General features: G+C 40.8%; 1 protein-coding gene across 1 annotated transcript in view; it reads right to left on the reverse strand.

Annotated features, from left to right (window-relative positions):
* Positions 1 to 25,218, reverse strand: part of LGR6 (leucine rich repeat containing G protein-coupled receptor 6) — a gene marked incomplete at its 5' end in the record, with an annotated part of 144,395 nt that overhangs the window by 53,247 nt on the left and 65,930 nt on the right. The window contains one exon of the mRNA XM_083359199.1: positions 12,017 to 12,088. Coding sequence (XP_083215325.1) covers positions 12,017 to 12,088 — 72 coding nt within the window. The remainder of the gene's footprint in view (positions 1 to 12,016; positions 12,089 to 25,218) is intronic.

Consider the following 25,218-nt stretch of genomic DNA (forward strand, 5'->3'; position numbering starts at 1 on the left):
GGTTAAGCAACAAATACGCTGGGTGATAACATCAAAACTGATACAAAAATGAACAGCCGACAAATGAAAGAAGCTTTGCTTGACAGGATAGCATGGAGAGCACTTTCCTATAAAATCACTAAGAGTCAAACACGACTGAATGGTTAAAACAACAAAATGATTAAGCAAACTAGCTTTCTCCAAAACTGGTGCCTTCAAGATGTATTTCCACTAATATTTGACATTTGGACTATTTTCAGAAATTCCAACCAATTTAGCCAACATATTTAAGTGCAGAGCATTTGAAGAAAGAGCAGCTCACTAAAAAGGTTGGGAAACAGAGGAACGTGACTTACACAAAAGGGGTGAAAAAGACAAGTGTGCCTGGAAAAAACACAGAACCACGTTCCAACAAAAGAAAGAGAGCTCCTGGAATCTAAATCTCTATTGCAAACACCAGAAGAAATTTTATAATCATTCACCAAACAGGCATAGAACACATAATGAGACTTTCCCTCCTCCCCAATCCATCTCAAGAGGTGGAAAAGATCTAGGCAGAAGGAACAATGTAGATTTTACATTTTGGCAGTCCCTGATTTGAATTAATCTGAGAAACTGTTTCTTCATACGTTCATGAAGGTGAGTGCTATACACAGTTGCAGTGGTTGTGCTGTGATTCAATGCTGACATCAGTGATTAGAAAGTTCAGATATGGAGGTGGGGTAAAGATGTAGCATCAAAGTGGGCCTGGCTGTGGATTGACAGAAAACAGGGTATAAGACTTATCTCCACCATAGCATCCATATCCCACTTCACGCTGCTTTGGTTATTTCATCAGTGTATAAACCTGTTAATAAAATGGCTGCAATGGTCGAGTGTTCTGTTAATCAGTCTGTGACAACAATGGTGTGCTGTAACTCATGTTCCATCAGAATAGACAAGTTCTTGTAAATGCTTAAGGTGTATTAGAATTGTAGTTTAAAAGGGATTATGCATAGTTCATTTTGTCTTAACAACACTACAAGAAGGGATGTAAAATAATTTTGTCACAGATTCCCCTGGGAAAAGATTTGGGCATTGTGCTCTGCTCCCATGGAGTTTTTCTAGACTAACATCAAAGTCCAGCTAGCAATTGCCCTTCTCTATTCAAAATTATATTTAAAAAAGGATCTGAAAATAGGTGTGCCATTAAGAAATATGAATATGTGTGTTTGTGTGTCTGTGTCTGTGTGTCTCTGTGTTATTTTTAAGACAGAGCTTGCTTTAGAGACATGTATAATAAAGAAGCGTACATCAGTGTATCCTCAGTGTATTTTCAGATTACATATTTAAATGCTGATTTTTTTGCTGTGTAAAATACTAGTGTTGTTTCAAGAAATTTTCCATTCTAGGAGATGCTTCAGAAAATTCAGGTTACTTTCTTTTATTTTCATTTGAAAGATAACCCCCAGGAGTTTGTCTGATCTTTTAATCCAATCGGCTCTCTTATTTTTCTCATTCTTACTGAAAATACCGTAATTATAACTTATAGCACCTGTTTGCTTTGAAAATCTTTGGCTTTATGTTAAGCTGGCAGAAAAACAGGCAATGTACACATCTGCTTTAAGTAAGAACTTGTAACCACAAAGTTGTTAATTAGCCTGACACACGACTCTCACAGGGTATTCATAATGTGTTGTTACCACACCTAGAAAACTAGATAGACAGATGCTGTGCCAGGGAATCACAAGTTGATCCTGCATTAAATAAAGGATCTTATCCAACATGCAAGTTAAAAATTACCATTAGGTGGTAATTTTTATCTGCTTCTTCAGGTCCTTCCATGTAGTACAAAGATACCATATTTTCCGGCATATAAGACGACTTTTGAACCCATGAAAATCATCTCAAAAGTTGGGGGGTCATCTTATACGCCGGGTCGTCTTATACGCCGGGAAAAAAAACAGTCGAGCGTCCCCGTTCTTGCAAAGCAACTTCAAGCCTCCTTAGTCCAGTCTCCCCTCCATCGTGACTCTCCCTTCCCACCCCCAAGAGCCTCTAAGCCCCTTCCCCTCCCCCTTGCAAACGCCAGACCCCGGGAGCGGCAGGAAGCCCCTCCCCCTCACCCAAGCGGCATCTGAGCATAAGCAGAGCACGCCCTGCTACCCGCTATCTCTCCCGGCAGACACCCGCATCCGGCCTCGCAACCAGCCGCAGAAGCCCGCGCCCGGCTTTCCTTCCCCCCACCCGCACCTGGCTACCTGTTCCTGGGCCCCGGCCCTAGCTGCGGGCCAGCTCGCCAGCGACCAGGCCGACGGACTCCCAGCCGCCAGACGCTGCGCTTTGGGAGACGCTCCCCGGCGGATTGGGGAGGGAGCGCCCGCCCACCGCCAGGCCGTTCCAAGTTTGGGGAACTTCCGGCGGGCCGGGGAAGAGCGTGCCTGCCAGCCCGTTCCAGGAACTTCCGGGGACTTCCGGTGGGCCTGGCGCCCCTCTCGCCCACAGACCACGCAGCGGTCCTCGCCAGCCGGCCTCGGCATGGCCGCCCCAAGCCCACCTCTCCAGCGCGCTTCCGAGCCCACCTGGCTGACCGTCTCCTGGGCGGGGCTTGGCTCCAGATGCGCGGCTGCTCCGTCTGCAAATGTGCTCTCAAATGGGTGGGTTGAAGGAAAAGCCCCTTTGGGCTTCAAAAGGGAGGCTTTGCACCATCTGCATCAGACGGGGCTGAATCGGGCTTGTGTCGGACACTTGGCAACTGGCATGTAAGTATTTTCCGGCATATAAGACGAAAAACCTTGAAAATCATCTTAAAAGTCAGGGGTCGTCTTATACGCCGGGTCGTCTTATACGCCGGAAAATACGGTATATAAGAAAATAGAAAGTAGAATTTTTTCTATGGTCCTCCATCCCATCTTCTATTCCATTTTAGGGGTAAATTCATTCTAAGATTTCCAATTTGTTTCACCTTAGATGACACTGCAATAGCAGGAGGCTGTTGCTTAATTTTTCACAGATGTCAATCTTGCCACAGGTGCCTTCAGAAGAGTTGTTGTTGCTAAAGAGCACTATTGCATCTAAAATGATCATCCAAACCTGGTCTCCTCCTGATATATTAGACTTTAGTTCCACAACACTAAGCCAGCATAGCCATTAAATTCTGGATGCTAAGATGCAACATAAAGCTTATGATCTCATCCTTTATTGAGATAGGTATATTATTATTAGTGATAGAACTACTTGAAGCATAATAATACTAGGTACGCTATAGGAATTTTTCATTTTGTTTTTAATAAGCCACAACTGCCAGCATTTTCTGTTTTGCATGTTTGATGAAGAAAAGTCCATGACCATCAATACTTTCACAAACAATTGAGATAGGCCCATAGGAGGATATGTTTGCAACAATGGAGCAAGAAATGACTGTCTTAAAACAGTCCTGATGCTGGAGAGCTGTTCTGACATAAAGCCAAAGAAAAGAGAATCTGTATGAGATCTATCAACTGGTAATTTTTCAGAGATGTGACCTCCTTAGTTTCTTGCAGTGAAAAAGATTTGTGGCACCTCACTGGCCCTTTCCTCATTGATTTATAGTATTTCTAGTGTCACAAGTCATTATTGAAACAATATAGAACCTGTCTTCATTAATTTTATATTGACACAACAACAGTTGGATGATTCCAGTTGATTTTGAGAGTCACTAGTGGCAATCCTATCACTACCAAATGTATTAAGGCATAAAATTTCTGGAAGGTATAAAATTATATACTTAACATGTTACAAGATTCTTGTGGTCAAACATTAACATGCTATTCTAAAAAACCAAATTCTTCAACACATATTATAATGCTTTTAAAAATTGTTGCATTTATTGTACTTTACTATGTACAAAGTGCTTCTTTTACATTACAGTATATTCCTAATCACAAACCCAATAAAGTTACCCTATTTTGAATCTAGACAATTTGTTATACATTGTACGTCTAAGCTAAAATATGTAAACTGTAACCTTGGACTGTGGACAAGTTGTGTGGAATTGTCATGCCTCAAATGAGTAGCAGATTTTATTGCTTTCTTGCTGGTCTTCTGAATGTTAATGTCGATTCTTACCCCGATAAGAAGGCTAGTAGCAGGTGTGTAAACAATGCCCAGGTGCAGGTCAGGCTAACCAACCTTCTCTGAAAAGACAAGCTCCTCTCAAAAAATAGGGTGGAAGAAAGCAAGCAAAAAAGGAACAGTTTTGAATTGCCTATTTATAAAAGGCTTATACTTGAAAGCATACTGCATGTACCCATTGGCATTCTTGTGGGATCACCTTGACCTTTGTCTTAATAAATCTTGTTAATCCAGAATCCAGAAAGACTGCTCCTTATCCTTTGTTTTCAGTCTTGATTGTCTGAACACTGAGCTCCATCCAATCGCCCTGATTCTATCCCAAATTAAGGAATTACAGGGTCGTAAAAAGTTTTATTGTTTGAGAGGTCTGACACTGATAATAATGGCATCATAATATGTTTTTGAGAAAGTGTTTTCTTCATCCAAATTATAGACATACAAACATTATGGAAACATGCTATAAGGACAACATTTCAACCTGTCCTGCACTCAATTTGTAAACTTCCATTCCAGCATCTAGTGTGGAATGCTTTCTGGAATATTTCCTGGTTTTTGAGTAGTATTCTATGAAATTACATGCCAGGGTCCTAACTTCAGGAAAGTAAAAAAGCAAAACCCTGGTAAATGGGATTGGATTTATAATGTTTGAAAATCACTCTACAGTGATATATGATATATGAAAGTTCCATGTGTGTGTGACTTGTGGAAAATTACTCATAAATACTAAAAGAAGAAAAGTCTTTAATTCAGATCTGATTTTCTTTTGCAAAGAATGACCATCCTCAAGAAAAAGAGATAGAAATAACAGACAGATATTTGGCATAAGACCAATTCTGAATAAAAAGCTATTTGGCAGCCCTATGAAATCTGAGGAAATCAGCTTGGCTTGAGATATGCCTTAATTCACAAAGCAGTCTGCTAAGAGGAAAACCATTTACTCAACAACTTTTCATCTCTTTCACATCAAACCTAATTTATCCTAATAAGCACTGGTCTAATGGGACTTAATAAGGGCTGGGAACACTGCAAAAAGAGTTTCCCCCCCCCTATTAAATCTGGCTTTAGGAAGAAAATTGTCACCGTTGAGGGATGCTCAAGAAGACAGTAGTTCTTCCTTTATGTCAGGGTATAACAAAGAAAGAGGAGTATCTGGTTTATTTTTAATCAAGTGTACTACAGTAGATCTGAGGCTGATTTGTACTAAAATCGCCTCCACATGTCTACTAGAGATGAAAGTGGAAGAATATGTAATATAGGCCATTAGTAGCTACAGCCACTGTACCTTTGGCAGAGTGGTGGCTTGTATCATTTGAGCGATGGCAGAGAAAACTGTAGTTGCCCAGAGATAGCCCAAAGTAAGACTCGATGAGTTCACAGATATATCATCTGAAGCTAATTATGACCCTAAGTACTGCATGTTTTTGTCTCCAAATGTTTCAAAGAAGGTTTCTGAAAATGACGTTTATTGATATGTTTTCTTCCCCATTTTGACATAACATACAGGAGAAAATTCAAAGTAAAACCCATTTTTTATTCCAAGTGTGCCACAGTGCACAGATCTCACAAAAAGAGGGATGGAGTTCCAGTGTCATTTGCAGCAGATAGATTAGCTTCAGCCAGACTTGGTACAGGTAGTCCTTGACTTATGACCACAATTGAGCCCAAAATTTCTGATGCTAAGTGAGACATTTGCTAAGTGAATTTTGCCCCAGTTTACAACCTTTCTTGCCACAGTTGTTAAGTGTTGTTAAGTTGGTGAAACAATTATTAAGTGAATCTGGCTTCCCCATTAACTTTGCTTGCCAGAAGGTCACCAAAAGGTGATCACCTGACCTCGGGACCTTGCAACCATCATAAATATGAACTAGTTGCCAAGTGTCTGAATTTTGGTCATGTGACCATGGGAATGCTGCAGTGGTCGTAAGTGTAAAAAATGGTCATAAGTCACTTTTTTCAATGCCAGTGTAACTTTGAATGGTCACTAAATGAATTGTTGTAAGTCGAGGACTACCGTAATTTGACACCTGATTCTTCTACTGAAAAAAACAGGAAAGAGGTTTGTCAAGAGATTTTCGATCTAGATCAGGGTGCACTGTTTTTATTTAAAGGGACAATATTGCTGTAATACAACAGAAAATCAGGATAATCCAATTCTTTGTAAGGAAAAATCAAATCCCTCTTTTTTTCTCCCACTGCATGTAATTTTAATACATATAGTGTGTATTTTTATTTTTATCAACCCAAAGCTAAGCATAACTGCTTGTATTTTCATATGAATTTTAAACTCACTCCATGGCCACTGCAGCTGACTACACCAAAGGATGCCTCCTATAATGGCAGATGAAGTGGAAGCACAGATGAACGCCATCCATATTTTATTTGGGTGCTGGCTCGGAATCATTTTTTCTTTCCAGATACAGATTCACATTGACAGACAAAATTAAGCTGTCTTCTCTCACAACAAATATTAAAGATTCAAATTTAGCCAACACATTGTAGTTCATTGATGAGAGAGAAAGTAAATGCTTCATTTACTTGGATGCTATCCAGAACTCATGTTTGTGGAAGTAAGCTCAAATCATTTCTTTTGTATGAAAACACAGTTGTTTTGAAAGTAATTATACATAAATTTGAATGGGATTTCATCTGTAAGAATATCCCTTGATTTGTTTTAAGAAGACGCTGCCGGCAAAGAAATCTCATTCTATTTTCCTTTTGGAATTAAAGTGTCTGAAAAAGTAATCCTCTCTATTTCCTCATGACCAGCCTTCCTTAGCGTTAAAGCTTAAAAAATTAGAACTGAAAAATTACAGAGAATAAAAAATTAAACATTACAAAATCTGGATTGGTGGTTTTAACCATATAAGGTGTACAAAAGAAAATTATGAAATGACCTATTTTGAATAGGAATTATGGAGGGATTGTACAGTGAGTTGCACTGTATAATGACTTAACCATGCAAGGCATCTGTCATGAGGAAAATCATTTTCAACTCTCTAAAGATTGCTTATTCACCCCAAAGATGAATGTCTATATGATGCTTAATTAACCTCTTTGTTGTTGTTGTTGTTAGTTGCGAAGTCGTGTCCGACCCATCGCGACCCCATGGACAATGTTCCTCCAGGCCTTCCTGTCCTCCACCATCTTCTGGAGCCCATCTAAGATCACGCCTACTGCTTCAATGACTCCATCCAGCCACCTCATTCTCTGTCGTCCCCTTCTTCTATTGCCCTCAATCTTTCCCAGCATTAGGCTCTTCTCCAGTGAGTCCTTCCTTCTCATTAGGTGGCCAAAGTATTTGAGTTTTAGCTTCAGGATCTGGCCTTCTAAAGAGCAGTCAGGGTTGATCTCCTCTAGGACTGACCGGTTTGATCGCCTTGCAGTCCAAGGAACTCGCAGGAGTCTTCTCCAGCACCATAGTTCAAAGGCCTCAATTCTTTGGCGCTCAGCCTTTCTTATGGTCCAGCTTTCACTGCCATACATTGCAACTGGGAAGACCATCGTCTTGACTATACGCACTTTTGTTGACAGGGTGATGTCTCTGCTTTTTAGTGTGCTGTCTAGATTTGCCATGGCTTTCCTCCCAAGGAGCAAGCGTCTTTTAATTTCTTGGCTACAGTCCCCATCTGCAGTGATCTTGGAGCCCAGGAAAATAAAATCTGTCACTACCTCCATTTCTTCCCCATCTATTTGCCAGGAATTGAGAGGGCCAGATGCCATGATCTTGGTTTTCTTAATGTTTAGTTTCAACCCAAGTTTTGCACTCTCCTTCTTCACCCGCAACACGAGGCTCTTTAGTTCTTCTTCACTTTCTGCCATTAGAGTGGTATCATCTGCATATCTTAGGTTGTTGATGTTTCTTCCGGCAATCTTAATTCCAACTTTTGATTCATCTAGCCCTGCCTTTCTCATGATGTGCTCTGCATATAAGTTAAATAGGCAGGGCGACAGTATACAGCCTTGCCGGACTCCTTTCCCAATTTTGAACCAATCAGTGGTTCCGTGTCCAGTTCTCACTGTTGCTTCTTGGCCCGCATATAGACTTCTCAAGAGACAAATAAGATGGTCTGGTATGCCCATCTCTTTAAGGACTTGCCACAGTTTGTTATGATCCACACAATCAAAGGCTTTAGCATAGTCAATGAAGCAGAAGTAGATGTTTTTCTGGAACTCTCTAGCTTTCTCCATGATCCAGCTTATGTTAGCAATTTGATCTCTAGTTCCTCTGCCTCTTCGAAATCCTGCCTGTACTTCTGGTAGTTCTCGATCCACATACTGCTGGAGTCTAGCTTGTAGAATTTTAAGCATAACTTTACTAGCATGAGAAATGAGTGCAATGGTGCGATAGTTTGAACATTCTTTGGCACTGCCTTTCTTTGGAATTGGAATGTAAACTGATCTTTTCCAATCCTGTGGCCACTGTTGAGTTTTCCAAATTTGCTGGCAAATTGAGTGTAGCACTTTTACTGCATTGTCTTTTAAGATTTTGAATAGCTCAGCTGGAATACTGTCACCTCCACTAGCTTTGTTGTTGCTCAGCTTTTCTATGGCCCACTTCACTTCACATTCTAGGATGTCTGGCTCGAGGTCAGTGACCACCTCATTGTGATTATCAGGGACGTTAAGCTCATTCTTGTATAGTTCTTCTGTGTAATTTTGCCACCTCTTCTTAATCTCTTCTGCCTCTGTTAGGTCCATGCCATTTTGGTCCTTTATCATGCCCATTTTTGCATGAAACATTCCTTTCATCTCTCCAATTTTCTTGAAAAGATCTCTGGTCCTCCCTATTCTATTGTTTTCTTCTATTTCTTTGCATTGTTCATTTAAGAAGGCATTCTTATCTCTTCTAGCTATTCTTTGGAATTCTGCATTTAATTGGGCATATCTTTCTTTTTCTCCCTTGCCTTTCGCTTCCCTCCTTTCCTCAGCTATTTGCAAAGCTTCCTCAGACAGCCATTTTGCTTTCTTGCATTTCTTTTTCTTTGGGATGGTTTTGGTTGCTACCTGTTGTACAATGTTGCGAACCTCTGTCCATATTTCTTCAGGCACTCTGTCTATCAGATCTAATTCCTTAAATCTATTTGTCACCTCTACTGTATATTCAACAGGGATATGATTTAATTCATACCTGAGTGGCCTAGTGCTTTTTCCTACTTTCTTTAATTTAAGCCTAAACTTTGCAACAAGAAGCTCATGGTCTGAGCCACAGTCAGCTCCTGGTCTTGTTTTTACTGACTGTATAGAGCTTCTCCATCTTTGGCTGCAGAGCATATAGTCAATCTGATTTCTGTGTTGACCGTCTGGTGATGTCCATGTGTAAAGCCGTCTCTTGGGTTGTTGGAAAAGAGTGTTTGCTATGACCATCGTATTCTCTTGACAAAATTCTATCAGCCTGTGCCCTGCTTCATTTTGTACTCCAAGGCCAAACTTGCCTGTTATTCCGGTTATCTTTTGGCTTCCTACTTTAGCATTCCAATCCCCCATGATGATAAGGACATCATTTCTGGGTGTTAGTTCTATAAGGTGCTGTAGGGCTTCATAGAACCGGTCAATTTCATCCTCTTCAGCACTGGTGGTTGGGGCATAGACTTGGACTACTGTGATATTGAATGGTTTGCCTTGGATTCGAACTGAGATCATTCTGTCATTTTGAGGATTGTATCCCAGTATTGCTTTTCCTATTTTTTTATTGACTATGAAGGCTACTCCATTTCTTCTGAGGGATTCTTGCCCGCAGTAGTATACCTGATGGTCATCTGAATTAAATTCACCCATTCCTGTCCATTTTAGTTCGCTGATACCTAAGATGTCAATGTTTAGTCTTGTCATCTCTTGTTTGACCACGTCCAGCTTTCCTTGATTCATGGATCTTACATTCCAGGTTCCTATGGAGAAAAAATCTTTACAGCATCGGACTTTCCTTTCACCACCAGACATATCCACAGCTGAGCGTCCTTTCGGCTTTGGCACAGTCGCTTCATTCTTTCTGGCGCTACTAGTACTAGCTCTCTGCTCTTCCCCAGTAGCATATTGGACGCCTTCCGACCTGAGGGGCTCATCTTCCAGCGTCATATCGTTTTGCCTTTTGGTACTGTCCATAGGATTTTCATGGCAAAGATACTGGAGTGGGTTGCCATTTCCTTCTCCAGTGGATCACGTTTTGTCAGAACTCTCTGCTATGACCTGTCCATCTTGGGTGGCCCTGCACGGCATAGCTCATAGCTTCATTGAATTACACAAGCCCCTTCGCCACGACAAGGCAGTAATCCATGAAGGGGTAATTAACCTCTACTGAAGACAAAAACCACATTGAAGAGGAATTCCAGAGGACTGAAGAGGAATATTTTAAAGAAAGTTTTTATGCATGGTTGTTACAGGTTGTTTCTAGACATATAGAGAAATCATAAAGGGATTAAGCAGTACTATCAGCTTGATCTGAAATGGCCAGAGTTAGTATCTAATAATAGTAAGTATTTCACCATATTTTGAGAGGGTTTGTTCTCTAATTCATAGCCTGTGATAAAATATTGGAAGTATATTTTAACCATGTTTACAAAAAAACTTCAAAGAATCTTTATTTATCATATTTATATGGCTGTCCATCTCATCAAATAGTGACTCTGGGTTGTGCACAATAAAACTATAAACATTTAATATATAAAAACAATTATTGTTTAAAAATTAAGAATCACAAAGACTAAGAGGACAACAGACATTAACAATGGAGCCATCTCAATACCTTGTTAAAAAATCATGATACCCAATTGGGGCTCATCAAATTATTGATCATAATCGCATTAAATGATTTTTGTTTTTAATTGCCTCATAGTAATACTGTAAGACTTCAGAAATAGAGAGGCATATAAGTTGTGGAGCCAGTATATTTCTAGATTTTCTAGCAGGACAACTGATCATTATTTAGATCAGGAGAGAGAAAAAACATTTGGGCTCACTTTGGGCCTCCTTAACAAATGGGAGACAAGAAGAGAAAACAGATAGGACTGGCATTTTCTATTAACTGGGATGATGATCAGGCTTACGTCTGCACAGGTATCAGGAAAAAGCGTGAGGCACCAGACAGCTGAATGTTAAAAAGAAACCTTCCTGACAGCAAGAGCAACTGGATAGTGCTAATTATTCTGCTACAATTATTATTATACTTTACTACTGATTGTACAATATTTACAGCCATACCCAATCCAAACAGACACTGGTAAAGTATAATAAAGTCAAAACAGGAACAGGATATTAAAGAATTAATTAGGGCATTTAAAAATCAAGCCAAGGATTACCCCATGGGGAAAAAATCCAATAAAACATATCACAACTGCTATGAATGGGATCATATTTTCTTACTTCTATGTATAGAAAAGTGAGAGTAAAACTAATTAGTAAAACTACTAGTTAAAGCCATTTGGCTTATATGCTGTCAACGTTTTTTCAATTCCAGATCAGCAGCTGATATTGTCTTCAAGGGAAGACATGCAGTGGAAACTTGGAGGGAGGAAAATGCAGGAAAATGCTAGAGCACAAGATGGAAGAATGTGGTCTGAGAGTAGCATTCATTCTGCATTTGCAGAGCTTCCCAGCTTGTGCTCTGTGAAAAATATTGGCCCTTGTTTGCATTTTTTCACTTGCTCTTGGCTCCACTCATTTTTGGAGTATGATATGACTGATATGTTACATAAAGATTAGGTATGGAATTCAGGCTGGCAGAATTTGTGCAAAAGGAAACCTTCAAAAACTTTAAAAATTGTATCAAAATCAACTTCAGACTTTTCTGACAGATCATTTAATATTGCTTCCCTGTTAATTTCCTACTCAGGTATTAGAGCAAACACTGCTTGGATTTCTATTTCTTTCAAGCCAACATCAGAGAAAGAAAAAAAAAACACTCTTACTTAAAAGTTTCCATAGTTCAGAATGGCAATCCACAAAGACTTACAGTGACTGAAGATTAGGAAGATCCCATAGAGCCTCCGCTGGAATCCGACTGAGCTGATTATTCTGTAACATCCTATAATTACAGAAATAGAAAGGATAAATTTTAAACATATACCTTTTAAAGCTATAGGGATAACTTCCATATAATGAAATATACCCATCTCTTTTTCTAAGCAAGATTTCAGACAACAGACACCATCTGAGAAACAAACTTCCCATTAATCAGCAGAAGATTGGAGAATATGTGGAATAAAAGGCCAGGTTATTGGGTTTACACAAATTGTTAGGATAAGTGCTGTAAGTCCAGGACTAATGTTTTTACAGTTTTACAATCCAGCACCATTTGATTCGTACGTTTACTTTAGCTATCTACAATTTACCAAATGCAGCTTTTATTGTTGTTATTTAGTGATTTGTTCCATCATTGGACATGGATTTTAAAGAAAACTCCTTAGTCCCAACTCCCAAAGAGTTTATTTACAGTCTAAAATTTAGCATGAAGGAAATGACAAATGAGAAGAAAGTTAAGGCAAGGTTGAACTGGATATCTTCACCTAACACTGCTTTGGAATAGTTATAGACCATGTAATAAGTTACAAAAAGGTGTAGGAGATTGAAACAGCAGTTCCAAGTGAAAAGTGGGTCTTGAGGAAAGATTTCAAGGAACCAAAGTGATACAGACAAGCTGGTGTTGGGAAAGAAGTTATATATTTATTTTGTGGGTAGGTGGTAATATAATGGTATTTTGATACAATTTTTGATTTTGAGTGTTTTTGTGTGTACCTTTCACTGAGCTTTCTAATTGCATAAACTGTGACAGATCATTTAAACAGGAGTTGCACAAGAATAAAGATACAAAAACAAAGCATAAGGCATACAATTACTAATAATAAATAAAAAAACATTGTGCAAAAAACCAAAACACTTTTGGTAGTACTTTTTTTCCTTCCTTTCCATTTATTTCCCCAGCTGCTAACTGCTACTCAAATATTTATATTGTGTTGTTGTTAGTTGCAAAGTCATGTCTGACCCATCACGACCCCATGGACAACGTTCCTCCAGGCCTTCCTGTCCTCTACCATCTTCTGGAGTCCATTTAAGCTCACGCCTACTGCTTCAGTGACTCCATCCAGCCACCTCATTCTCTGTTGTCCCCTTCTTCTCTTGCCCTCAACCTTTCCCATCATTCCGTTCTTCTCCAGTGAGTCCTTCCTTCTCATTAGGTGGCCAAAGTATTTGAGTTTCAACTTCAGGATCGGGCCTTCTAAAGAGCAGTCAGGGTTGAACTCCTCTAGGACTGACTGGTTTGATCGCCTTGCAGTCCAAGGGACTCACAGGAGTCTTCTCCAGCACCATAGTTCAAAAGCTTCAATTCTTTGGCGCTCAGCCTTTCTTATGGTCCAACTTTCACAGCCATACATTGCAACTGGGAAGACCATAGCTTTGACTATACGCACTTTTGTTGACAGGGTGATGTCTCTGCTTTTTAGTGTGCTGTCTAGATTTGCCAAGGCTTTCCTCCCCAGAAGCAAGCGTCTTTTAATTTCTTGGGTGCAGTCCCCGTCTGCGGTGATCTTGGAGCCCAGGAAAATAAAATCTGTCACTACCTCCATTTTCCCCCCATCTATTTGCCAGGAATTGAGAGGGCCAGATGCCATGATCTTGGTTTTCTTAATGTTTAGTTTCAAATTTATATTGTACTTTAAACATTAAATATTTGAAGTTATTGTTAGGATTTGTTTACGTAATTTCAATTATTATTTTGGGTTGATCTCTTACGTCTTTTCTTAAAAACTATATTTCAAATGCCTATATTTGCGTTGCTATATGTAATATATCACATATAAGCAAGTCAATCCTTTTTGAATTTAGTTAGAATTTTATTATGAATGTATATATAGTCAGTTTTACTATTGCTGTATATTCTGCAATTTTGGTCTCCCAATCTTGTATTGTCAACTAAGTCTCACTTTTCCAATATTATACCAAAATTGTTCTTGCAGCCAAAAATAAATTTCTTAGTAAATATATATGCTTTTCATATATATGTTTTCTAGATTTATTCTTAATAAAAATATGTGGTTTCAGTTCAAATTTTATGTTTAAGAATTTCTGAATGTTTTCATGTATTTCTTTCCAATACTTTTGAATATATTTTTGCATGACTAACTACATGTGGTAAAATGTTACTTTTTTATAACATTTCCAACATTTGTTGCTATATGATTTGTCTACTTTGGTGATCATTGACAATGTTATATACTATCTGCAAAACATTTTACATCAATTTCCCCTGAAATTATAGCCTAGTGTACACTTTATTGATTTTTTTTGTCTTTATATTGTTCTACTGTGATTGCTTCTTTGAAGTTTTGCATTCACTTTATCCTGCAATGTTTAATCTGATACTTGTCAATTGTCTGGACAAGTCCCTAGCAATGTTTTGGGAAGTGGTTTCTTTGTTGCCTTCTTCGAGGGCTGAGAATGATTGGACCAAAATTACCCAAATGGTTTTCTTGCATAGGACTGAACTCCTAGTGTCTCAGTTTCTAGCCTAGTATCTTAACCCAGGGGTTCCCAACCCCCAGTCCGTGGAGCGGTACCAAACCCTGGTATGCCAGCAACCAGTCCACACAAACAAGCAAAGCCCCATCCGTGTGATGCAGGCAGCACACAAAATCCTTTTCCCACGAAACTGGTCCCTGGTGCCCAAAAAGTTGGGGACCTTTGTCTTAACCAATACATCAATTTGGCTCTCACTGTAGGATTACATCGCCCACTATTCCAGGTCCAAAGATGCATGCAGTTTGGTACCTGCAAACTAGGCACGGTAAAATTGATAACAAAATGGTGTTGAAATTATCTATGTTGCATTTATTTTCTGTCAGAAAATATAACTTCAAGATAATTAGAACTGGTAAGTTAAAGGGATGAATCCTTATGTTTCTGATATAGGTCTTTTTGAAGCTTTATTGCATTATCTGAAAACAAACTATCATTCCACCTGATATCATATAGGTATTCCCAGTCATCTGCTGCATAGATGCATGAGGAAAATATGAGAAATGGACAAAGCGAAGGAATGGAATTCCATTCCTTCGCTTTGTCCATTTCTCATATTTTCCTCATGCATCTATGCAGCAGATGACTGGGAATCCTATTCTGTATTCTCTTAAGCCAATAAATTTTGAAAGCTTATAGATTAGAACTTGGGCTAGTATAATGAAGGCTTAGTTTAGTAACTAAAGAACAAAGGATGAAGCTACAACTTCCCACTTTCTCCTCTGTTTTCCTTGTTGCATCATTAGAGTACGATGGCTGAGCATCTGATGAACCATCAGAGGTAATCGACAAATGTTGTAGATAAAAAGGGGAAGAAGCTACGCTGTGGGGGGCCGTGTAGCTTGTTTGTGTCTATGGAACAATGACTTTAATCACAGGTTTTCAAGGACACTGTGTCATTTCTACTGGGAGTGACCTACCAGCCACACAGTTTTTAGTAAACATCTCCAGCTAATGATAGACATTTGCATTCACTCAAATAAACAACAGAAGCACAACGTGGACCATGGTCATCTCTTGGCTGCATCATTTTATTTCTTTGATAGGAAAATCAAAAGGGGACAAAATTATGGTTTGGAACAATATGGTAACCCTCTTGGTTAAAGATCACATTTGTTTGAATGGGGACAGAGCCATTCTAATAAGTCTTACATGGAAAACATAAGCTCTTGCCTGCTCAATCATCTTGCAATAAACACTTCTTGTAACCGCTAGTGCAGTTAAGTATCTGATTTGTGAGTGAACCTGAGAAAAATGGAAATACGGCAAGTTCTTCCTTCTGACTGTTTCCAAATCTGAAAAAATACAGCTCAGTTCAGCCCAAGCAGAGTTCCATGAAGTTCACACCTACTTAGAACAAGGATTTGCTAATACCACTTTGAAGGTAACAGGCTTCGATTTCTCTGTATTTCTATTATAAATGTCCAGCCAGCAACCCCTTTACTTGGTGTACAGCTCTGGCTGCAGGAATGGAAATGAAAAAGAAAAAACAGATTGCTTTTACCCTCATCTTCTTTTTGACAACAGACATACTGATATGGCAGCATGCCAATCTACAAAAACATCGAGACATTTACCTTTGCAGGAGCATTATATGAGGAATAGAAGCCAGGAGGGAGAAGGGAGTCTTCTTTTACCCCCAACCCCAGCCCACCTCCACTCTATTATTGGACAGAGGGAAGTTTATGCTAATATGAGTGTGAAGAAGTAGATGGTAACTTTTGGATTCATCATGCTTGCATCATGCTTTCAGTAATTATTATACGTTACTAAATTTGCATTTCCATGTTAGGAAATAGACATTTTAGCAGCAACTCCGTTGACAATAACAAGAAGCCCACATCCTGGTGGGATGACAAAATTACCATGTGGTATGGTAACCTAAGTGGATCCCATTAACTTCACATGAGGAGATCATTGCTTCACAAAGAAGTACTGTGAGCTGCAGGTGATGAGCATTATAAATGCCACTAATTAATATAATGAAACCACATTCTATTACAGCGAAACCACAGCCTTCACTTGATTTGCCCTATTCTCATAGAAGATTTTTGAAAGCAGAAGCAGGATGGTCTTTTTAGTTGACATTGGCTTTATTAATCCAATGTCAGAGAGAAGCAGGACAGCTTTTATATCAGGCAATTGAATACTGGAGAATTCGAATTGTAATTCTGAGATCAAAAGTATCTTTTGCTAAGTCAAGCCATAATAACTTTAAAATGAAAGTATAGGATAGTATATCTTCTTTCCTTTGGTTGCAAGCCTTTCCATGATAGGTCAAAGTTCTCTCACTGGACTTTTATTAGCTTTTTTTAAAAAAATGGAGGTTCTTGAATTGGAATGCTGTGTGAGCAAACTATTATATTTTCTGGATCAGAACAGTTTTTTAAAAATGTATTAGGACTGTAACTGGGCAGACTGGTGATTGTTCTTAGCATTGGGATCTCAGCAGAAATTATGATGGCCATGGATCACACTTGGAATACTTTTGAGGGATTGGGAAATGGAAATGTTGGCACAATGGAAGCATGGTTCAAAACTTTGTTTTGGATTTAAAAGGTAAAGGTTCCCTCGCACATGTGTGCTAGTCGTTTCCAACTCTAGGGGCCGGTGCTCATCTCCGTTTCAAACCCAAAGAGCCAGCGCTTGTCAGAGGAAGTCTCCGTGATCATGTGGATGGCATGACTAGACGCCAAAGGTGCACGGAACACTTTTACCTTCCCACCGTAGTGGTCCCTATTTTTCTACTTGCATTTTTACGTGCTTTTGAACTGCTAGGTTGGCAGAAGCTGGGATGAGTAACAGGCGCTCACTCTGTTACGCGGCACTCGGGATTCAACCCGCCAAACTGCTGACCTTCTGATCGACAAGCTCAGCGTCCTAACCCACTGAGCCACCGCGTCCCTTCTGTTTTGGATTAGGAGACTCCATAAAAAAAAATTTTTTTTAACTCCTAATCCAGGAGAACCTGAAGATCTGTTAGATATAGTGGTAGGGTCTAAAAATCTAAAACTCACCCCAGACAAAGACAAAATATGATTCTCTTACAGGTTTCCAATATGAGTGTGATATTAGCTCCAATGCTATTATGAAATGATTGAGTGATTTTGGTGATAAGGAGCATGTTTTGTCAACTGAAGCTGCTAATCCAAGTCTCATTCTATCTGGATGTGCAAAACTCCAGCCATGGACTAATAACTCCCATTTGGATTAGTCTAACATGTACATGGGACTGCCTCTGAAAACACTGTAGAATTTTCTGTTAGTAATTGGCATCAGGAATAACGAATCCTCCCTTAGCGATCCAGAGCATGGCTAAAGGAGACAGGACCTTTCTACTGAGCCTTTCCCCCTTCTGTTGGAGAGTGTTTTCCTTTGTGAGGTACATCCAGTACTGTACCCACTTGCAGCTTTTCAGTGCTCCTGGGCTGATATTTCTGACATATGATTACAGAGACATTGTGAAGCAGCTTGACAGTGTCAGGTAAGTTTCCCAGTACTGTTGATTACACATGTTTGCCTCAGTTAATGTGAAGGCAAAATACCTATTGATATCACCCTTGTTCTTCACTTCCTATGATTTGGGGAGGACAAAGTTTTTTTTTTTAAAGTCATCCATAAGTTAAGTTCCTTTTCTCAGGGTTGCTGTATATAATGAAAAGACTACACCTCTGTTCCAACAAGATAAACAATGAATAAAATCTATGTGAATTTGGATTTTATACAATCTATTTCAGATGGCACATAACATAAAACGAACCTTGGAGAATGTAGGAGTCTGCTACTCTTGCTTTTAGCCCGCCCCTGTGGATTAAGATATTGTTCCCTAGTCATATGTATGTAAACTCTGTTCAGAAGGGCTGATAAACATTCAGAAATTAGAGACTGCCAGTCAAACCATGATTTGCATTTATGCTATTTGCTCTCCATTGGAATAGGGTTAAAGGATATGAATCGATCAGAGTGAATGGACTGCTTATATTTATCTTCTTCAATTATTAGCACAGACCATTGTGTTTAGGTATTGTATGTTTCATATTTTTACTTATGGCAACAAGGGCTTCAGTGGGACTCCGAGTCCTGCTTTGTGAGCTTATACATACATTTGCACTGTAATAAATGCAGTGCAGAACTCTGAGGCTGTTCCCCTTCTTTTGTGTCTTTATTCACTCTCTTCAGTTTTAATGATTGAAGAAGATGAAAGGGAAAGAAGTATAGATCAAGGGCTGCTCATCTGCCACTCCAGGGAAGGATTTCAAGAGACAACATTGATTCATGTGCTTCTCCATGCCTTCTGGGGAAAGCTATTCATTTAGTCATAGGAATGTTTTCCCACACAGTCAGCCCTCACATCTGAAGCAGCCTCTAGTCTCCTGCCTAATTGACTGACACTTTGTGAATCCAATCTTGACGGCTCCATGCATGTTTTCTGCAATAAAAACATTCTCTTGGCATGACGAGAACTGCTTCTCTAACTTGCCATATTTCAAATCAGCCTTCTGCTGCCAGACTTCTCCTTTGCACTGCTTCTCTGAAGTTAGAGGGAAGGAACAACACTTTCCCACCCCATTGCAATAATGCTCACTATGAGATGGATTTTATATAACATTGCTGAACACTTAAGCAGGTGAGGTCACAATTCTTGTTATTTTCCTTTGGCTGAACTCACACTCCTATTGTAGGTTCTTCAAACTGGCATGTTCACAGGTCAGTTTGCAACAGAAATAAGTTGCACTGAACATTTGGTTTCTTCATCAAATTGGCCTAGAGGCCAGATCTGTGTAGTGTGTTGTTGACATGACACCATGTAAATAGAATTTATTTATTTTTAAAAATTCTATGCTGCCCACACCCGTGTTGTGATTCAAAATGACTATATTTAGAAGGCAATTTAAAAATTAAAATTGAAATAAAGCAGGCAGCATGAAAAATTGTAAAGTAAATCAAGGCCCTGGAAACAACATACATTTTAAATTTTAAGGAAGAGAGGTCCAGTCTCAATTTCAGCCAGGACCCATTTCTTAACACAGCCATTGGCATGGAAAAAGAGAACTATGTGGTGCAAACTGCAAAGATGCTCACTTGAAAATCTGAACATACAGGACGGAATATCCATAAGTAGGCCAAGAGATACATTATATACATCAGTGATAAAGCAAACATGTTAACATATTTCCCATGAATTAAACTTTGCATTGACTTGTTCATTCCAAATTCTCAATCTGATCAAGTGAATTGGAGCTAATATTATCATCTATTAGCACTCTTATAATTACTAAGTGAGACAAAGAAATACTGGCCATCATGATGCATTGGATATTGGGATGTTGAAACAATTGGATCATTTTAAGCTGGTGCTAAACATTCTGAAATAGTTTGATGAGAATTTTATGCTACAAAGATTTGACATTGATTAATCTATTTCAGAGTCCCTTAAAATCTCATGATAGAAGCAGGAGATAAATCTTGTCATAAAGAGAACAAATAATAAATATCAAAATCTATTTCAAGTCCTAGAATAAATTAGCTGACTAAACATTCTTTGAAGTTATGAGACTTAACCCAAAGGGGTGTGGTGGTGTGTGCATTTATGTATGATTTTATATTTTTTTTAAAAATATGACTTATGGCTCTTGCATTTACTAATATAAATATAGTACACTTTTCAGCTTTGTTACAGGAATAAATGAATTACGCCAGATAAATACTTTTAAGCATAGTCAATGTGTCTTTCCTTCAACATTAAATAACAGAGATCAGAAAATAAGACAGTGGGCTTTCAGAAGAGATACTATGGCTGACTCTTAGGCAAGATTGCATCTTGACTAAATAAAACCTTTTAGAGCTGAGCTCTAGCATTATAAGAGATTTTCTGTATTTGAGCCCTTGTGATCCTTCCTTGTACTGCACTGCGGATGACTGGTGTGGCAGGTGAGAATAGAACACCAAAACCTAGGACAACCCTATAAAAAGAATTCTCTCGGAACTTATGGCATGCTGGAACTGGGTGCTTAATCTGCATTCCTTCTCTGAAGCATCTTAGTTCTTATTGTAAACTGAGATCAGTGAGGCATTGAAGAGACCAGAGAGGAAAAGTAACAGTTTGTTTATTCAATCAACACAGAAGCGGCTCTAACAGCCGCTTGACATCTATTTATATGGACCACCGCTAGGCGGCAACCAATGAGTTTGAAGTGAACATTCCCACCCAAAACACAAGCTTGCAAAATGCTAGATAGACAGCTAAGGATTTGAATTGACAACAACAGTTAACCTTTTATAACTGTCCATATGAAATTACATTAATACACAACACCCTTCCCCATAGAAAACTCACACATCAAGAAAATGTACATAGTCTTGTAAATAGGCAGGCGGCTTCCGTGACTGTTCCAATTGCCCATTACTGCTGGAGGTTCCTGGTCTACCAGCCCCCTTGACTGGCTGGTTAGACCAGGGCTCTTTGACCCACTCGCTTTGGGTAGGCCAGTGGATTTTCGGCTGAGTTGGCTGGGTAGACCTGGGCTTATGTTTGTGGATGGAACAGTTCTGGACAGACTTGGAAACTGCTCTGCAAGCAAGTTCTGTTCTGTGGGCACTGTTCGTTCGTTCAGTGGAGGCTCACCCGAGGCTAAGACATCCTCCATGTCTCTGTGAGTCTCGCAGGCACCGGAAGACTCCTAGCTCTCCTCTCTGTTGGTGGCCAGGGTTTGATTAGCCTGCCGCCGGCGCAATTGATCAATGTGGCGGCAAACCACCTGACCATCTTCCAGGACCACTTCGTATGACAGTGGTCCTGACACCTTGCAAACCACAGCTACCACCCCGGTTCCTCTTGTCCATAGTTCATTGCCCAAACTCGGTCACCAACTTGCAAGTTCCTCAGGGGCTTGTGCTGCGCTGTATCTGATGCCACTCAGTCTGGATGAAGACAGTCCAGCTTTGTGGTCAGCCAACGTCCCCATCTCAGTTCCACTGGGCTGTGGCCCATAGATGTGCAGGGAGTTGTAGGCTGGCAGAGCAGAAAGTCTGTCAGCTGATGATGCCAATCTCCAGTCGCTATTCTTTTTAGCGACTCCTTGGTTGTTCTGACCATGCGTTCTGCTTGGCCATTTGAGGCTGGGTGAAAGGGGGCTAATGTGGCATGTCTAATCATGTTAGTCCTTAAGAAGGACTGAAATTCAGCAGCATTAAATTGTGCCCCATTGTCTGACACAATTACATCAGGTAAGCCATGCGTGGCAAAGATTCTGTGCAGTTCCTGGATGGTCCTGGCAGTAGTCATAGTAGGGACAGGTGCTACCTTCAGCCACTTGAAGTAACTGTCCACTACAATGAGGAACACCTGTCCTTGGAAGGATCCAGCATAGTCTATGTAAATCCTAGACCAGGGAGTTTGCATGGTTTCTCAGCAATGTACTGGAGCTTGAGGCATTTCAGGTCTGGACTGCTGGCAAACCTGGCATCCTTTCACTTGAGCCTCTATATCCTACTCCTGGCCACCACAGGTAGCTTCTTGTGAGAGCCTTCATCCTGACTATTCCCTCATGCAGAGATTCTAAGACTCTTGTCCTTAATGTGTGTGGGACTATGACCTGACTTTCCCAAAGAATGCAGCCCTTGTATGGTGACAGCTCATCTTGTCTTCTGATGAAGCTAGGAAATTCTGGCCCAGGTCTAACTTCTGGCCACCCCCTCAGCACCCAGTTCAAAATATGACTGAGTGTTTTGACAGTGGCTGTTTCAGCAGCCACATCCCCTGGCAGATCCTGGATTGCCAGGATGCATGCAGCAGGTGAGGGGTCTGGTTCTGAATGAGAACCAGACCCCTGGCAGGGGGCAGGGGGCAACCAGATGAGTGTGTCAGTGTGAACCATTTCCTTGCCCAGCTTATGGACTAGCCTGTAACTGTAGGCTGCCATAAAGATTGACCACCTCAGCATCCTTGGAGAGAGGATCTGAGGAGTTTGCTTGTCTGCAGTAAACAGACCTAGAAGAGGCTTGTGGTCTGTAAAGACTGTAAATGGGTGACCATAAAGGAAATCGTGGAATTTCTTTATTCCTGCCACTATGGCCAATGCCTCCTTATCACTTTGTGCATAATTCCTTTCTGCAGGGGAAAGTGTACTTGAATAGTATGCTATGGGAACTTGCCTCCCGTCAGCCATTAAATGGCTCAAAACTGCTCCTATCCCATATGATGAAGCATCACATGCAATACTGATAGGCAGTTTCTCATTAAAATGTGTTAACACAGAGTTTGATGACAGCAGTGATTTGACTGCTTTGAAACTTTTTTGTGGATGCTTGTCCATTGCCAGGGTGTCCTCTTATCCAGGAGCCTATGTAGAGGGTCTGCTAATGAAGCCTTATGAGGAAGGAATGCATGGTAGAAATTTAGTAACCCTAAAAATGCCTGGAGCTCCCCCTTTGACTGAGGTGTGGGAGCCTGCTGAATAGCCTTAAGCTTTGAGTCAGTGGGGTGGATTCTGGTGGCTTCTATCAGGAAACCAAGGAACTCTGTGGAGTTCACACCTATTTGACATTAGTCCCTCTTGAGCTTCAGCCCCGCTTCGTGGAAGCACTGAAGAATAGCGCTTAGGCATTCTGCTAATATTTCTGCTGACTCCCCAGCTATTAGGATGTCGTCGAAATAAGGACACACACTTGGAATATTTTTGAGTGTGCGCTGCATCATGCTCTGAAAAAGCCAAAACTGCAGGCGATGAACCCTGAATGCCCCTCTATGAGTAACTATTGTTTAAGCCTCTGCCGTGGCATCATCCACAGGCAGTTGCTGATGATGATGTGGACCTGTGCCAGGTCCAACTTTGCAAATAAGCGACCTCCCTGTAATGATGCCAGGATGTGGCTAACCACAGGTACTGGGTACGCATGCTGCTGAAGTGCTTCATTAATGGTGCACTTATAAACAGCACAGATGCACACTTCACCATTTGACTTAACTGGTGTGACTATGGGGGTCTCCCACAAACTGCTATCTACCGGTTGCAGTACACCTTGCTGCACCAACTTATCTAGCTCTGCATCTATCTTGGATTTAAGGGCAAAAGGCACTCTGCGGGGCTTGATCCTGATTGGGGTTACGGTTGGATCACGGTGGAGGGCGATTGGTGCTCCCTTGTACTTGCCTAAGCTAGGGCTGAATACATCAGCCTATTCCTGGCAGACAGCTGCCAAATCTGCTGTTTGAGTTCTGTTGATGCCAGTCATATGGATGCCCAGGGCATCAAACCAGTCTAGGCCAATCAGGTTTGTGTGCTGGCCTTCAACTACCACAATGTTGAGGGGAATCTTACTTTTAGCGTAGCTTCGCCCTTAACCGCTATGCGGGAATTTTGAAAATCTGTCAACACTATATTTGACAGCTTGAGTCTGACTCGTGTACCACCATGATTGCAAATGTAATTGAAAGTTTTGTGGGAGATTATGGACAGGGCTGACTGGTGTCCAATTCCATTGAGCATGGAATTTCTTGTAGCTTGACTCTTTAGTCTAAACTTTTCTGTGAGGGGGTGATGGGCTCCTGTTCTTAGAATGCTCCTTCTTCCGGAGCAATATCCTACTCTGTTTTGCCCTGGGGCCCCTGTACCTTTCCTGGGGAAGTCTTCTGGTGGAGATTCCCTCTAGCAACCTTTACAGATGATAGCGACGTGGCCCTGTTTGCCACATGCTCGGCACACAGCTGTACAAAACCTGCATTCTGAGTGCTTGTGCCATCCTCCGCAGTCAGCACAGCTAGGGAAGAAGGCTGCCTTGTCAAATGGCCTCTGCCTTCTTCCTGGAAACCTCTGCACCCGGTCAATCTCAATGTCTTCATCTGGGTCATCGGTTCTTTCTGAATCTTCATGATGAACAGCTGTCTGGCTGGGGACATTCTTTGAGGGTCATAAAGCTTTAATGGCTCCCCCGTCAGCCTCATCTGCCACCACTTCTTTCAAGGCGTCCTGGAATGTCAAAGTCTCTTTCACGAACAGCCTCTGCTATAAGTCTCTGTTTCTTAGGCCACATACCAGTCGGTCCCTGAGACGATCTTCTAAGTCTGGGAATTCGCAGAGTCTGGATGCCTGTCTCAGGGCAGCCACAAATTCAGCAGCTGACTCCCCTGGCTGCTGTTTTTTCTGCTCGAATGTGTATCTCCAGGCAATAATGGACAGTCTCGGTTCGAAGTGCTCTTTAAGTTTTCTTTTCAGTTCAGGGTAGGTAACTGACTCCAAAGTGGCTGGAGCGACTAGATTCTCTGCTATGTCAAAACTCACCTGGCTGCAAACGCACAGTAACGTTGCAGCCTTTAGACCATCTTCCCTGACCTGGTTTTCTCTTAAGTAATTTTCAACCTGGGAGATATAAGAGCTCCATTTCTCTGGGTGCGATACGTTGAATTTGGATAGTTTGCTGACCTTGGCCATAGCTGACTGTTACGAAGTCTCCCAATGCCTTATGCTGCTAAGGGCTTCTGTGCGAATCCTAGGGACGGGTCCCTTAGGATAGTGATGCCTCCAGCGTGGCTTGCTGGCAGGCAGGGAGGGGGGGGGAAATGAGGTTCCTACCAGGCGCTGAAGCCTGGTTTTACCCCTAGTGACTCTTGGCTCTTTCTTTCTTAGCAGCATATCCCATCCT

Source organism: Vipera ursinii, assembly GCF_947247035.1.
Source record: "Vipera ursinii genome assembly, chromosome: 3".
Lineage (NCBI taxonomy): Eukaryota > Metazoa > Chordata > Lepidosauria > Squamata > Viperidae > Vipera > Vipera ursinii.